The sequence below is a fragment of the Ipomoea nil genome, unplaced genomic scaffold (genome assembly GCF_001879475.1).
Source record: "Ipomoea nil cultivar Tokyo-kokei standard unplaced genomic scaffold, Asagao_1.1 scaffold0666, whole genome shotgun sequence".
NCBI lineage: Eukaryota > Viridiplantae > Streptophyta > Magnoliopsida > Solanales > Convolvulaceae > Ipomoea > Ipomoea nil.
In genome coordinates this window covers 488241-505173 of record NW_017617094.1, presented here as the reverse complement: position 1 = coordinate 505173, position 16933 = coordinate 488241, and the positions used below count along the sequence as shown (strand labels likewise).

Below are 16933 nucleotides of genomic sequence, written 5' to 3'. Positions count from 1 at the left end.
TTTTCTGTGTACTCATAAACCAGAACACGACACTTATTTATTTATGGTACATGTGTATATGTGGCTGATTCAGCGGAGTAGAATCTCTTTATTGCAAACAAAATAAATAAATAAAACACTCATTTTAATTTTTCATTAATATTTTTTTAAATCTTTTTTTTTTACCTCACTTATGCCATAAAGATGATCCTTGAACCAACACACTACACAACAATTTATAGCACTCAAGAACTATTTAAGAATTTGAAAAAGGTAAAATATAAAGTGAAACCAACATATAAACCATTAAAAAAAATGCATAAAACATATAAGGGTATTTTTTTTATTTTCAAATTCTATATTTTTTGTGTTTTTTTTTTTTTTTTTTTTTTTTTTTTTTTTTTTTTTTTAAAAACAAATTTTCTTTGGCAAAATTATTCAAAATAAAAGAAATTAACAATTAGCCACATGCAATATACACACTAAGAGTTGACAAAAACATACATCATTTTCATCATAGGCTAGTCAAAAGGCTTATTGGGTAAAGGCTCAAGTTCTTATTATTTTTTTTTTAAAAATATTTTTCTTTTTTTTTGTAAGAGATTAACAAATATTTCAAAATAAAACCCTCCCCACACTTATTTCAAACATTGTCCGCAATATTGAGAACAAACAAAAAGTATAAGAGAAACACAAACAACATGAAAATAAAGGAGAAAATGGAAAGAGAATTGGGTCGCCTCACAATAGCGCTTCAGTTATTGTCTGTAGCTAGACAACACGGGCATTTAGAGTCCTGCAACTCTATCTGATCAATACTCTGGACCGAGGGATCACCCTCGAGGTACTGTTTTAGTCGTTGCCCATTTACCTTAAATTTTTCACCGGTGTCTGGATTTTCAATCTCGCAGGCACCACGAGAAAATACTTCACGTACCACAAAAGGTCCTGTCCACCTAGATTTTAACTTACCTGGAAACAATCTCAAACGAGAGTTAAATAACAAAACTTTCATCCCAGGTTCGAAATTTTTCCTCAAAATAAATTTATCATGGTAAGCTTTAGTCCTTTCTTTATAGATTTTTGAGTTTTCATAGGCCTCATTTCTTATTTCATCTAATTCATTTAAATTCAATTTTCTTATTCCACCAGCCCGCTGCAAATCAAAATTTAAGAATTTAATAGCCCAATAGGCTTTGTGTTCTAACTCTACTGGCAAATGACAAGCTTTCCCAAATACCAACCTGTATGGGCTCATGCCAATTGGAGTCTTGTAGGCTGTCCGGTAAGCCCACAGCGCATCAGTCAACTTGATGGCCCAATCCTTCCGAGAAGGATTCACCGTTTTTTCCAGAATTCCTTTGATTTGTCTGTTACACACCTCTACTTGACCAGAGGTTTGTGGATGGTATGGAGTAGCTACTTTATGAGTAATGCCATATTTCTTTAGAAGGCCTGCAAAAAGTTTATTACAGAAGTGGGTGCCTTCATCGCTAATAATAGCTCTGGGTGTCCCAAACCTGGCAAAAATATCTTTCAGAAATTTCAAAACAGCTTTACTATCATTTGTCTTAGTAGCTACAGCTTCAACCCATTTTGATACATAATCAACAGCCACGAGAATATAATTATAACCAAAGGAAGTAGGAAACGGCCCCATGAAATCAATTCCCCAAACATCAAACAAGTCAATGACTAGAATATTTGAGAGGGGCATTTCATGACGCTTACTTATATTACCAGTCCTCTGGCATCTGTCACACTTAGTACAAAATTCATATGCATCCTTGAACAAAGTGGGCCAATAAAAGCCAGACTGCAAAACTTTCGATGCAGTTTTCTTCCCACTAAAATGTCCTCCGCAATTTAAAGTGTGACTGTGATTCAAAATATTTTGTTGTTCAAACTCAGGAATACACCTTCTAATTATTTGATCAGGACAAATTTTAAACAAATAAGGCTCATCCCAAAAAAAATGTTTTGCTTTGGAAAGAAAATGTTTTTTTCCTTGTGAATTTAAGTTTGGGTGAAATTGACCCGAAACTAAATAATTCACAATGTCAGCATACCATGGTTCTATATTGTGTAAAGAAAGCAACTGTTCACCTGGAAACCTATCATTGATAGGTATATCAGAATTAGAACAATTATTAGCTGCTTCGGGTAAACGAGACAAATGGTCAGCTACCACATTTTCGCACCCTTTTTTGTCCTTGATAGTTAAATCAAACTCTTGCAGCAATAGAATCCATCTTATTAGTCTAGGTTTAGCATCTTTTTTGGACAGCAAAAATTTTAGAGCAGAATGATCGGAATAAACAATCACTTTAGAACCAAGCAAGTAAGAACGAAATTTTTCTAATGCAAAGACTATAGCCAACAACTCCTTTTCAGTAGTTGTATAGTTAACCTGAGCATTATCCAAAGTTCTGCTTGCATAATGAATCACATAAGGCATTTTATTAATTCTTTGTCCTAAAACAGCTCCTATGGCGGAATCAGACGCATCACACATTATTTCAAAAGGAAACCCCCAATTAGGTGCAGTAAGAATGGGAGCAGAAGTTAATTTCTCTTTCAAAAAGTGGAAAGCAGATAAGCATTCATCATCAAATTTGAAATCAACATCTTTTGCAAGCAGGCTACATAAAGGCCTACAAATTTTTGAAAAGTCTTTTATGAAACGCCTGTAAAAACCTGCATGACCAAGAAAACTTCGCACTTCTTTAACAGATGTAGGGGGAGGTAATTTAGAAATAACATCAATTTTAGCCTTATCAACCTCTATTCCCCTGTCAGAAATTATATGCCCTAGAACAATGCCCTCTTTAACCATGAAATTACTTTTTTCCCAACTCAGAGTTAAATTCATTTTAACACATCTTTCAAGCACAGAAGATAAATGAGCAAGGCAATCATCAAAAGAATCACCAAATAGAGAAAAATCATCCATAAATACTTCAACATATCTTTCAATCATATCAGAAAATATTGACATCATACACCTTTGAAAGGTCGCAGGTGCATTACATAACCCAAATGACATTCTGCGATAAGCAAAAGTGCCAAAGGGACATGTAAACGTCGTTTTTTCTTGATCTTCAGGTGCAATAGGAATCTGAAAATAACCTTGAAAGCCATCAAGAAAACAATAATAAGCATGCCCAGCTAATCTTTCTAACATTTGATCAATAAAGGGCAAAGGAAAATGATCTTTTTTAGTGGCGGCATTTAATTTTCTGTAGTCTATGCACATGCGCCACCCAGTTACTGTTCTTGTTGGGATCAATTCATTTTTTTCATTAGTGACCACTGTAATTCCAGACTTTTTTGGCACCACATGAATTGGACTTACCCATTTACTATCTGAAATTGGGTAAATAATACCCGAGTCCAACAACTTTAGAACTTCTGCGCGTACAACCTCCTTCATGTTTGGATTTAACCTGCGCTGAGGTTGACGGACAGGAGTTGCTCCTTCTTCAAGTAGGATCCGGTGCATACACACCGTTGGACTTATTCCCTTAATATCACCAACTGTCCAACCAATTGCACTTTTATATTTTTGTAAAACGTCTAGTAGACTTGTTTCTTGCTCATGTGAAAGATTAGAAGCAATTATTACAGGATAAGTACTATTTGGACCTAAAAAAGCATATTTCAAAGAATTAGGAAGAGGTTTCAGTTCAAGCTTGGGTGGAACTTCAGCTTCAATTGAAGAATGGTATACTTCTTTGGTTCGCTCCAAACAGCTTGTAACTGAACCTCCTTCACCATTCCCCTCCTTTATTGGGCTTTGGCCAGGTTCGACTTCATCAGCCTCAATCTCTTCGACCTTCAATGGATATGCATCTAAAAACTCAGCAGAAATTATTGAATCTAAAACATCTAGAGCAAAACAATGACTAGTATCGTTTTCAGGCAACTTCATTGATTTCAGAATGGAAAATTCAACAGTCTCATCAAGGACAGACATAGTTAATTTTCCATTTTGGACATCAATCATTGTTTTTGCTGTGGCCATGAAAGGTCGGCCAAGCAGAATGGGCATGTCCTGCTTATGATTACAGTCCTTATTTATGTCTAACACAACAAAATCAGCAGGAATTATTAATTTATCAACTTGGACCAGAACGTCGTCTACAATGCCCCTAGGATATCTAACAGAGCGATCAGCAAGCTCGAGGGACATTGTAGTAGATTTCAATTTATCCAAACCCAATTGCAAATAGACGTAATATGGCATCAAGTTAATGCTTGCCCCTAAATCAAGCATTGCCTTTTCTTTCTTAGAATTCCCCACTGTAATAGTTATTATGAAACTACCGGGGTCTTCTAATTTTGGGGGCAAGTCAGTTTGTAAAACAACGCTGACGGTTCTAGACATGAAAACTTTTTCATTATGTTCATACCTACGCTTTCTAGTGTTCAGTTCTTTCAAAAACTTAGCATAGGCAGGCATATTTTTAATCATGTCTAACAAAGGCAAATTCACATGCACTTTTGACAACAAATCATAAATTTCAGAAAATGATTTATCAAATTTTGAATTTTTCAATCTACCAGGAAATGGAACTGAAGGAACATAAGGCTTAGGGGGCACATAAGGGTCAACGGATTTATGCAACTTGGGTTCATCCTTATTAACATCATCAACATGTAAGTTTTCAACTATTTCGGCTGGTCGAGAAGTGGTATTCGCATTATTTTTAATAACTTTACCACTTCTTAAAAAAGTCATAACCTTAGCTTTCTCAGGTTGACTAGGTAACTTACCTGGTACATGGCTTTGCATAGATTCGGCGATTTGCCCCACTTGTACTTCCAATTTTCTCATGGAAGCTTCAACTTGTTGAAACCGCTGCTCACTAGCTTCCTGCTGTTTACTGCAAACCTGTATAAAATTGTGCAAAGCATCCTCCACAGATGGTTTTTTTGGTTGAGGCGGAGCCGTTGGTTGAAAATTATTTTGGTTATTACCCCAAGATAAATTGGGGTGATTTTTCCAACCCGGATTATAAGAATTGGAGTATGGGTCATGTCTCGGCCTCTGATTAAAACTGTTCATTGCACTAGCCTGCTCAACATTGTCATTTCCTTCAATCATAGCTGCATTCTTTTGGTTCATACTCATCATGGAACACATGCTTGTCATTTGTTTTGTTAACTCAGACATATAAGTCGTCAATTCAGGATTTGAGCTGACTTCATACAAACCTGGTGTCCGTCCCCTTATGCTCTTTTGTTGGGAGTTTGCTCCTAGCATTTCATACAAAGCTAAGGTTTCCTCCGCAGTTTTTTCTCCCATGGCACCTCCAGCCGCATTATCAACTATCGATTGACAGGCTTGGGTCAAACCATCATAGAAGGTTTGGTTTTGCAGCTCCAATGGGTAACCATGATGGGGGCATTGAATGAGCAACATCTTGAACCTTTCCTATGCCTCATGGAACGGTTCGCCCTCAGCTTGCGAGAAAGTTGCAATTTTCCTTCTTAATTCCGCAGTTTTAGCATGAGAATAGAATTTACTTATGAATTTATTGTACACTTCTGACCATGTTCGAAGGGAACCTGGTGTGAGAGACATGAACCATGTCCTTGCTGCATCTTTCAAGGTGTACGGGAAACACCTCATTCTCAATTCATCCTCCGTCAAGTCATTCAACGGAAAGTTTTGTACTATCCCGTAGAAATCCCGGATGAAGGTAAGGGCATCCTCGGTCGCCGAGCCGTGAAAAGAAGGCAATTGACTATAGTGGACCGTCTTAAGCTCATAATTTCTTCCTGCATTGGTAAGCACTATACAAGAAGGTGAATTGCCTACTTGGGGCCTACCAAAGTCTTTCATCAGCCTAGGGTTGGGCCTGGGGTTGGGGTTAGGATTGGGGTTAGGGTTAGGGTTAGCTGGAGGAAGTGCATCCATAGTTGTGGTTGTTTCTTGTGGTTCACAAACTGGATTTTCAAAAACTAATATTTTTTTCTTTCTCCTATTAATATGGTCGTCTAAAGGTAACAATTTAGGGTTTAAAGAACGACGACCCTGCATAAAATAAATAAATAAAATAACAAAGATAAATAAACTCAAACAAATAAATAAATAAGATAATGAATAAAGAGTAAAACGGAAATAGAGAAAACTAAACACTTATTAAGTACTTTTTACTTTTTTTTTTTAGGTAATGGTAAGTAAAGGGGGAAAAACAATCTTGAATAGGATAAACTAAGATGCAAATTATTGGAGTTCAGGAAGCGGAAAAATTGAATTGGAAGGAAAAAGGTAGCAAACAAAAGTAAGGGAAAAGAAATTAAGTTAGGGAAAAATAAAACAATGGGAATAGGGAAAGCAAAAACAAATAGTAAGCAGTTTTTAAATAGACTAAACTTGAATAAATAGCAATATTAAAAAGAATAATCAAACGACAATAATAAAGTGATTGAAAAAAAAATGGGGAAAATAAATAAAGGAAAGAGAAAGCAAAAACTAGCATAAAATATAAAGATAACTTAAATGCAAAATGATTAAAATTTAGGAGCTAAAAGAATGAGTTACGAAAAAAAATAATATCAAAGACTAGAATCAATTCACATGCAAATTAATTAGAATTCAAAAGCGAAATAAAAGAATTAACAGAAGCCAGAATAACAAATGGACAATCAAATTAAACAGATAGAAAACAAGAACAAATATAAAGAACGAAATCAAATTGTACAGTAAACAATTCCCTGGCAACGGTGCCAAAATTGATGGACAATTTAATTAAGTCCTCGCAAGTGCACGAGTCACGGTTTGTAATAGCGTGCAAAGGCAAGAGTCGATCCCACAGGGAATTGTATGATGCAATTTAATAACTTGAAAGTAATTGGAAGGAATAAACTTAAAGGGTTTAATAAAAAGTCGTCAAAAACTAAGAAACAAAAGGAAATCGCATGCAACTTGATAAGTAAAAATCTAGAAACACGAATCAACTACAATTACTAGTTCGCATTTTGGTTTAACTTTGCTAACCATTCACATGTGCTTAATTAAAGCTACGGCCACACTATATCAATTTGAATTGAAATTGCAGAAATAAACTCCTAATTAACTTTCAAAGACTAAACACAAATTAAATTAGCAATAAAGAAATAAAAGAGATTAAAGATGAAAATTTGCAACTGCGAAAGAAAAATTCATGTATTGTGTACAGAACAAATTAAATGTTGATCTTGAAAGCTAAACAATATCTTTGAATTATAGCAAAGGAGAATGAACAAAAGGAGCAAAATTCTAAAAGCTAGATAATAAATAAATAAAGAAATAGAGATGAAATTAGTGTTGCTATTGAGATAAGCTATAACGAAGATTGCCCAGAAATTTATTCGCACAGTCAAAGCTTAGACAGGAATTCACTACTGCAAAATTATAACGCCAAAGCCGAACAAACATAAAGAAAAACAATGCTTAACAGGAAAATTAAATATAATAAAGCTTACAACTAGAATTTGATAAATTGACAAAGTGAAAAAAACGAATCGCAATTTAAAGAAAGGGAAATAGAACCAGGGACAATGTGCAGCTATCAAGGATGTATTTTGCTGCTGCTCAATTCACTGCTGCCACGGTTTTCACGCCCAGAATTCACCGCCGACCGGACTTCGCACGGAGATCGCCTCCTTTGTTTATCACCTCCGGAAGTGGTCTTGGAGTAAAAACTGATTGTCCCCCTTCATTGAATCGGCCTCTATTTATAATACTCAGACCCAATAGCTTCCGCTCAGACACCGCTCGCCACGGAGAATGCTCTGTGATCGCCTCTTCCGCTGTTCAGTCGGATCGCAGGACTAAGTTGTTGAAGAATGTCGTCCAGAGGTTCGCGATTAGCTCTATGCCTCTATTATTTCTCAATAATAATAATAATAATAATAATAATAATAATAATAATAATAATAATAATAATAATAATAATAATAATAATAATAGAGATCATATATAACTAATCTACCTTTATTAAACTCCTACTGAACATGTACTACTACAATTAATAATATTCTTATTAAATTAGGATGAAAGAATTATTGGACTGACAGAATTCAAATAATAAAATCAATTTAATAATTAAAACAACATAAAATTAAATAATATTATTAAAAACTAATTGTAGAAATAATAAATAAAAATAGATAAGAATTAATCAATTATTTGTAACTTAACTATGAAAAGATTATTTAAAATAATACTAAAAATACTGTTTATCAACAGTGGATTGAAGTGAAATTCATAGTCACAATCACTCAAAGTATAAGGCACAGAACCTGGCACCACAGCTCTAGTACTATTCTTAATGTACAGTATTCCTACAGTTGGATGTTGTGAGTGGATGCTGGTCAAATATGATATTGTTGTTGTCATTCTATCTCCAATTATATTTGTTGGGCTGGGTAAAGCCGTTGTTTCTAGCAAATAGCTATTAATGAGGAAACTCTTGTAGGAATTCACTTATTTATTCACGTATTTATTATCATATTTCTATTAGGAGTAGGGTAATAATAATACTTCAATCCTATTTTAGTTAAAATTGGGAGATAATAGTAGTCCTATATGTTTAAGAATTACTATTAATACATTATCTTATTATAATTAAGATTTAGATTACTTTTATTACTCAATTGTTATACCATGGAACGTAACAAGGTTCACCATACATTTCATTGTGGATCCTAATCCAAAATGATATTCGATTAGAGCATTTGCAACAACCATTAAAAAGACATAGACATAAACATATGGATGGGTCGCAAGTTGACAATCACTTTGAAGCGCCCAATGTGCACATTATCGAAACACACATGTTGCCTATTGGACGTGTTATCTCTCCCCTTCCTCCCCCCCACCAAAAAAAAAAAGCCTTCATTTGCAAGAGAAGAAAAACCCTTAGCTTCAACGGTTAAAAACTCATTCGTAATTTTTGTTGTAAGCAAACCCCTCCCCCAGATCACTTATATTGTTTTGACGTTTCTTCGAAATTTGTAATGCAAAATTGATTTTTTTACAACCAATCTTCTTCAATTTATTTATTTATTTTTGTTTCAATCTTTAATCGTTTTGAATATTTCCACAGGTACTCTGTATATTGTTTTGTATAGTAGATGTTCAATTACCTCTTAATTAAAAAAATAGGTTTGAAAAATAAAAAAGTGAAAGAGGAGTAGATCGAGATCGAGTTTGTAGAAAAGGAGAGAGGAGAGAGGACAGAAAATTGAAATTATTATTAATTGAGATTGTGGTTTGGAGAAGTAAAGAGAAGTGGAATTAGTAAGGTCAAGTGACTCAGCTCAGACAAAGTTCACCTAGTTGTTATATAGTGGATCATTTTCCACACAACACCAACGTTGTGTGGACTTTGGTCATCAAATCAAATGAAATTATAGTAAAATTAAAATGATGCTTTAGTGACCAGGACTATGTGGTCTAATGGTATCCGGGGTGGACTTCCAAGTGGAAGGTTGTGATTTCGAGCCTCAGTGGAGACGTTATTGGCTCTTTGTGTTTCAGTAGGTTGAGAAAGTATATGAACAGATACTACAATGTAATAGAGCTAGTAGCATTCAAAAAAAAAAAAAAAAATGATGCTTTAGTGTTTCCCCTCCATCCTTATTAAAAAAAAAATGATGCTTTAATGTTGTTACTAGTAAGTGTCTCGTGCGATGCACGGGCTATTATTAATTTAACAAATGAGCAAATTACACTTTTGGTCCTATGACTATAGGGGGCGTGTTAATTTTGCTACATGACTTTTAAAATTAACAATTTAGTCATTTAACTATGCTTTTTTAACATATTTGGTCCTTCCGGCCAAATCACCAGTGAAAATTGGCCGGAAAAACTTAAACCTTTTTAACTATTTTATTCATGAGGGCAAAATAGTCTTTTTATGTAAGCTGCTTCTTCTTCTTCGCGTTCATGAGCTACGGCTAACAATTGCCTCTGCTTCCAAGAAAGAACAGCTCCAAGAATCGAAGCCCCAAGTTCAGAAGCAAGGTATGATTTTTATCTCAATTTTTTTTTCATGTCTACTGCGAATTTCTTGATTCATCTTCCCTAGATCGCACGGTATAAAGCTCTATAAGAGATCTAAACTACCAGAAATATTCTTCTCCCTATTCTAGCCACAACCATCCTCCCAGTTCCAGCCATGACTAAAACATAATTGTAGTATTGGTTGTGGTCCGAATTTTATATTTATCTCCAATCAATTACTGTTAGAAACATAACATAATTATTGCAATGTTAATTCTCAATTATGGATCAACAATTATTACTCAAATTAATTTTGTGAATTACTCTCCTATCCACTAAAATCTTTTTGCTTATTATTCACTTTGATTTTATTTTCATCTTTATTTAATTATTATTTATGATGATTATGATTAGGGAAAATTTTTCCCGAATCATTTTGCTTTAATATATATAGAGATAGAGATAGAGAAGAGAAGAGATAGATGTATAATAATAATATATAATATATGCAATATTTTATAAATTAAGACATGTTATGTTGACTAATTTAATAATTATGTTGATGTTGATTTGATTTGTAATTAAAATTACATAGACAAAAATTTTGGAATACAATAAATGCTTTCACAATTTGGAGGGAAAAATTTTTCCCTAATCATTTTGCTTTAATATATATAGAGATAAAGAAATTAGTCTGTATGAAAAATGAAACTATAAAACAAAGCTCATTCAATAACCTATATTGTCAAATTAAACTGTAGTATAATTAAAATGATACTTTAGTGTTGCTATAATGAAACTTGTGTGTGTAGAAAATAAAATTAAAATCAACTTTAATACAATATCATATATTGTCAAAGAAACTTGTAGTGTAATTAAAACAATACTTCAACATTACTATAATTAAGAAGTGTAAACGGTGTCATTTTTGTAAATTAATGAGGATAAAAAAGAACAAAATGTTAAAAGCCTAGTTATAAGCTAGAAGCTAAAAACTGTAGAGCTATTAAGCTAGTTGATTATGCTTAAAAGTGTTTGGTAAAATTAGTTTTTTGATAAGTTGATAAATGCAAAAAGACAAAAAAAGGACATTTTCAAAAAATTTAAATAGTTTTAAATGTCAGTTGGTTTATTTATATATTAAAATTTAAAATTTTGAAATGAAACTACTAGTTTATTTTTGAAACATTACCAAACAGATTTGAAACATTACCAAACAGACTTGAAACATTACCAAATAGACTTGTTAGTAGCTTAAAATAAGCTAAAAGCTCCGTATATAAGCTCGACCAAACAAAGCTATAGCTATTATTTTAAACTTCCCAGTCAGGTTTTACCAAACAGAGCTATAGCTTATTTAATTTGTAGTTGAATAATAAGCTATAAGCTCTAAAAAAAAAAAAAAAAAAAAAAAAAAAAAAAAAAAAAAAAAAACTCTACCAAACAGAGATGATAATTTTTTTTTTTGTTTTAAAAATAAAAACTAATCTAATAGTACCCCGTATTATTTATGAATTATAAAAAAATAAAACATATATATGCACATGTAATTCGGTTAATCGATACTTTCAAACCGAATTAACCATTAATCGAAATTCTTAAAAATCTTTATTCATTAATTGAAGAAATATTTCGGTTAAAAAAAGTAACCAATTTTGTTGGTTCGATCGGTTAATCAAGTTTTTACCGAGTTATGCACACTCCTATTTATTTTTATGAATTGTCTAGTCTATATCTGGCTATGTTTGTCAAGTCTACCTGAAAAGGTAGTTGAAAGTTGAAAAGTAGTTAAAGGCTAAAAAGTTATAAGTTAGAAGTTGAAAACTGAAGAGTTGTTAAACTAGCTGATTATGCTTAATTAAAAATGTTTGGTGATGGGGTGGGGACCCCGGCCCAAAGAACAAAGTATAAGTAATCCAAGATAAGAAGTATGGGTTAGTAAAAGAAGAAGCCCAGTAGAGGCCTGGGCCGAGTCCAGGAGTCGGCCCATGCCCAAGTAGAAAAGGTGACTCGGCCCAAGAGTCGGTTAGAAGCATTCAAGTCGGTCCAAGAGCCGTTAGGAGGCACTCAATGCAGCATTCAAAGAGAGCTCGACCCAACGGACCGTTGGAAGCCCAAAGAGCCGTTGGGCGGCTCGGTAACGGCGCCCGAATGGTTGCGTAGCATAATTAGCCTTGAAGGCAATAGTTAATGTACTTCAATTTGGCTGGAGGGGCGCCTACTATATAAAGGCCCCTCCACCCTTTTAATCGGGGCGAGTCCATGCCCAGTAAGAAAGAACACACATTTTCAACTATTCTTTCAGTTATTCTTTCATTTTCTTAGAGAGCTTTGTGAAAGGTGAATCCACCGACCAAGATTGTGTTGGACCTCCCTGGGCCCAAAAACCCTAAAACCAACGCTGGCGCCGTCTGTGGGGATCGATACAAAGAGCTACGTGACTTTCTGAGTGAGGCAAGTCCGCAAGTCGACCGAAAAAGCATCACAAGCATGTCAGAAGGACGAGACCAAACGAATAACCGCGATAATGGAGCGGAAGCAGATTTGAGAGAGCAGTTAAACCAACTAAACGCCCAAAGTCAGGAAAACGAGACAGCACCGGTAAACCGGCAACCACCTATGATACCCCTCACCCCAGAGCAACTCCACGCAATCGCACGAGCCTTCGCCGACGCAAGTCGAGGAGTGAGGGAGCAGTTGGTCTCTCGACCGATGCCTCGCCATCAGCAACCTTCCCAGAGGCCGGAAGACAGACGAGAGAACAGGCGGGCGGAGAGTCAACCAGTACGATCGGTTCACTCGAGGCTAGGCCCGAAAGCCGGACGGCAATCTGCACGAGAACGACTAGGGGAGAGGGAGCCCAGCTGCGCACCAGCAAGCCCCCGAGATCAAGAAGCCGGTCGCGAAAGAACTCGCACCAGGAGAACCAGGACTCAGGCACGTCGGACCGAGCGTCTCGCATGCAATGACGACCGACCAGCTGAATCGGAAGTCGGCGAGAGTACCGAATCCACAGGAAACCATACTCGCAATAGAGGCGATGTGGCCCAATTGGCCTGAGAGGTACGAGATCTGAAGGAGCAAATGGAGGGAAGGACTAAATCCCCCGGACAAACGTTGCTCACCGCTTTACCGTTCTCCTCCGAGATCATGTCTTACAAAGTGCCCGGCGACTTCAAATTTCCGGAGCAGGCCACCTTCGACGGATCTGGCGATCCACGCGAGCATCTGCTCAGTTATTAGGCCAAGATGCAAGTCTTAGGAGTCCGAGACCCGGTAATGTGTCGCGCCTTCTTGCCCACGCTAAAAGGCTCAGCACAAAGGTGGTTAGTGGCGCTGCCTCCTGGATCGATTCACAATTTCGAGGAGCTGGCCGATCGCTTCATGAGTCATTATGCGGCCAACATCAAAACACACAAGGATCTGACTCATCTGGGAGACGTCCACCAAGAGGAAGGTGAGTCCTTGAAAACCTACTTGGTTCGCTGGCAAAAAGAGATCCAGTCTATCGAGGAGGTCGAAGACCAGACCGCACTCACTTTCTTCATCGAGTCCTTGCGATCCCGGCAATTATACCAGGATATGCGGGATAATCGCCTGGCCACCTACGCGGAAGCCATACACATGGCTAATAAGAGGGCTAACACAGAGCAGGCCATGAAGCATAAACAGCAGCGTGAAGTCGGAGGATCCGCTGGTGGAAAGAGGACCCGTGCGGAAACCAAGGAAAGGCATCCGGAGGAGCTCGGCGACCCGAAGCTAGGCGTCCCTATGACAAGCCTATCGTTCATCCCTATAAGCCGGCTCCTCAACACCCGGTACACGAAGTACAAGCGGTCGCTCCACCTCCACCCCCGCCGACTGACGATCGCGTGACGAACGAAGAGACAGGTAAGATTTCTAAGTACTGTCCCTATCATAAATCTTACACTCACAGCACGGAAGAGTGCTTTTACTTGAAGAAGATCATGGAAGGAATCATCCAACAAGGGACCCCGCCTCCTAATCAATGGAGGAGAAGGTCGGCGGCTTGGGAAGACGATGACCCAACGGTCGCAGCTGAAAGCAGTCGCGGTAAGCAACCAGCGACCGAGGAAGACGAGGCCCAGTGGCGTCAGAAGCCGGTCATCAACATGATAGTCGGCGGACCCGAAGGAGGCGACTCGGCGAATACTAGGAAGGCCTGGGCTCGGCAGCTGTATGTCGGGATGGTATACGGGCGCGAAGAAGGCTCGAAGAAAGTGTGCCGGGAGCCCATCACGTTCACTAACAAAGACCTACCCACAGGGGAGACACCACATCGTGATGCCCTGGTCATAGCCATGGATGTGAATGGGGTGGTCGTTCGACGAATCCTGGTTGACACCGGGAGCAGCGTTAACGTACTGTACCTTGAGACGTTCAACAAAATGGGACTGACCCGAGAGCGGTTGAACCTAGTCAAGACGCCACTCGCTGGCTTCACAGGCGACTCGATAGAGGCCGAAGGGTCCATTACCCTGCCGGTGGAGATTGGTAGCTACCTAGACGTGCAGAAGCTCAATATGAAATTCATCGATGTAGACCTATCCTGCTCACATAATGCCATACTCGGCCGACCAGGCCTGGAGGATTTGGGAGCACTAATCTCTATTGAGCACCTCTGCCTGAAGTTTCGCACGCCAAGCGAGGTAGGTGTGGTTCGCTGCGACAGAAGAGTCGCCTGGGATTGTTGCCTGCAAGCTTGCAAAGGAATGGGTAAACGTGAGATGCAAGTCCATGAAATCACAGAAAGACCCCCAAATAAAGCAATGATACCCCGCCCGGAGCCGACCGTCGAGTTAGAGGAGGTCGAGATCGACCCAGAGCGATCGGATCGGCGGGTTCGAATTGGGGTTGGTCTCGCAGAAGAAATACGAGGGGAGGTCATCAGGGTGCTTCGAGAGCACCGGCTGGTCTTCGCTTGGGGTCCGGAAGACATGCCGGGTGTCGACCGATCCATCATCGCCCACCGACTCGCCGTAGAACCGGACCACCGGCCGGTCGTACAGAAGAAGCGCTACCTGGCGAACGACAGAAGGGAATTTGTGAAAAAAGAGGTGAACACGTTGTTAGCGGCGGGACATATCCGCGAGGTCAAATACCCAGAGTGGTTGGCAAACGTAGTTCTCGTACCGAAGCCTCCAGCTTGGCGAATGTGTGTGGATTATACCGACCTTAACAAGGCCTGCCCAAAGGATCCATTCCCCTTACCCCGGATTGATCAGTTGGTCGACGAGACCGCTGGGTCAGCGTTGCTGAGCTTTATGGACGCCTTCAGGGGGTATCATCAGATCTTCATGCACTCGGCTGACGAAGAAAAAACCGCTTTCCTAACACCGGACGGAGTGTACTGTTACCAAGTTATGCCCTTCGGGCTTAAGAATGCGGGGGCTACCTACACTCGGATGGTCGCTCGACTGTTCCAAGATCTGTTGGGGAAATCCATGGCGGCTTACGTAGACGACATGCTGGTCAAGAGCCGAGAGGAGACAAAACACGCGGAGGATTTGTCCGACTGCTTCCAGGTGACGCTAAGGTATAATCTCCGACTAAACCCTAAAAAGTGTGCCTTCGCAGTGCAAGGAGGGAAGTTCTTGGGGTATATGGTGACCAAGAGAGGCATTGAACCCAACCCTGAGAAGGTTCAAGCTATCATCAACATGCAGCCTCCCAGTACCGTTAAAGACCTGCAACGGCTGACTAGTCGAATGGCTGCCCTCAGTCACTTCTTAAGCAAGGCGGCAGATAAGACCATACCCTTCTTCGAAGCCATGAAGAAGAAAGAAGGCTTTGCTTGGACGGCCGAATGCCAACAGTCGTTCAAAGAGCTAAAGCAATATCTCTCCACACCGCCTTTATTATCCACCCCTCAGGTGGGGGAGCCCTTGTTCCTATACCTGGCTGCCTCTCCCAAAGCAGTAATTTCAGTACTCGTCCGAGAAGAAGAGCGCACCCAGTATCCGGTATATTATGTAAGCCGCTCCTTGAAGGCCGCCGAGGCGCGATACATGGCCTTGGAAAAGATTGTCTACGCGTTGGTAATTACTGTACGCAAGTTGGCACCTTATTTTCAAGCTTATACCGTCCAGGTCCTGACAGATCAGCCCCTAGGGAGTGTATTGCGAAACCCAACGTCGTCAGGACGACTGGTAAAATGGGCCATGGAATTGACCCAATATGGGATCGAGTATCAACCACGCCCGTCCATTAAGGGGCAAGCCTTAGCCGACTTCTTGGACGAATGCACCGCAGGGGAGGACGATAAAGAAGGCACCATGGAAGATAATCCAGGCGAATGGTGGGAGATGCACGCGGACAGAGCAGCAAGTTGACAACATTGTGGAGGCGGAGTCATGCTAATTACCCCAGAAGGATTCCGGCTTTACTACGCCTTAAGTTACTTGTTTCCAACGTCCAATAACGAAGCCGAGTACGAGGCTGTGTTGGGCGGTCTACGACTCGCCAAAGCGCTAGGGGTGGACCGTCTGCGAATCAAAATCGACTCTCGGCTAGTGGTTGGACAAGTTTCACGCACCTGTGAAGCAAAGAACGCTCGGATGGCCCAGTATAAGGAGAAGGCAATAGAGATTCTAAGAGGATTCGGGATGTATGAAATCGAATACATCCCGCGAGCGGACAACACTGAGGCGGACATATTTTCGAAAATTGCCTTGGAGGGAGTACCAGATCACCTCGTTAAGATTTGCCAAAAAGAGGAGTTAAATCGACCAAGTATAGAGGAAACAACGTTAGAGGTCCAGCAAGTAGACGTCAAAGAGTGGGATCGAGAGAAAAATCCCGAGATGTTCTGGATCGACGACATCCGGCGATATAAGGAAATGGGGAAGTTGCCGGAAGACCCAGGGGTCGCCGCGAGGGTTCGACGAAAGGCCCCCTCGTTCGAAATCATTGACGGACAAATATACAAGCGATCGT

At 39.2% G+C, this 16933-nt stretch overlaps 1 protein-coding gene across 1 annotated transcript; it reads right to left on the bottom strand.

Moving 5' to 3' along the window:
- Nucleotides 1–733: 733 nt before the first annotated feature.
- LOC109174831 lies at nucleotides 734–5404 on the bottom strand. The gene is made up of 3 exons (XM_019324064.1): nucleotides 4351–5404; nucleotides 1888–3456; nucleotides 734–1386 (listed from the first exon to the last, which is right to left on the bottom strand). The coding sequence occupies exons 1-3, from the start codon at nucleotides 5402–5404 to the stop codon at nucleotides 734–736; spliced, it is 3276 nt and encodes a 1091-aa protein (XP_019179609.1).
- Between the last annotated feature and the right edge of the window lie 11529 nt (nucleotides 5405–16933).

What these genes read in the sequence shown, in the direction of transcription:
- LOC109174831 (XM_019324064.1), bottom strand. Translation starts at nt 5,404, where the DNA reads ATGTTGCTCATTCAATGCCCCCATCATGGTTACCCATTGGAGCTGCAA. An exon ending in TTTCATGTCTAGAACCGTCA is followed by an intron (nt 3,457 to 4,350) that starts GCGTTGTTTTAC and finishes TACTTGAAGAAG; the next exon opens with GAGCAACTCCTGTCCGTCAA. An exon ending in AATTAGAAGGTGTATTCCTG is followed by an intron (nt 1,387 to 1,887) that starts AGTTTGAACAAC and finishes CTACTCCATACC; the next exon opens with ATCCACAAACCTCTGGTCAA.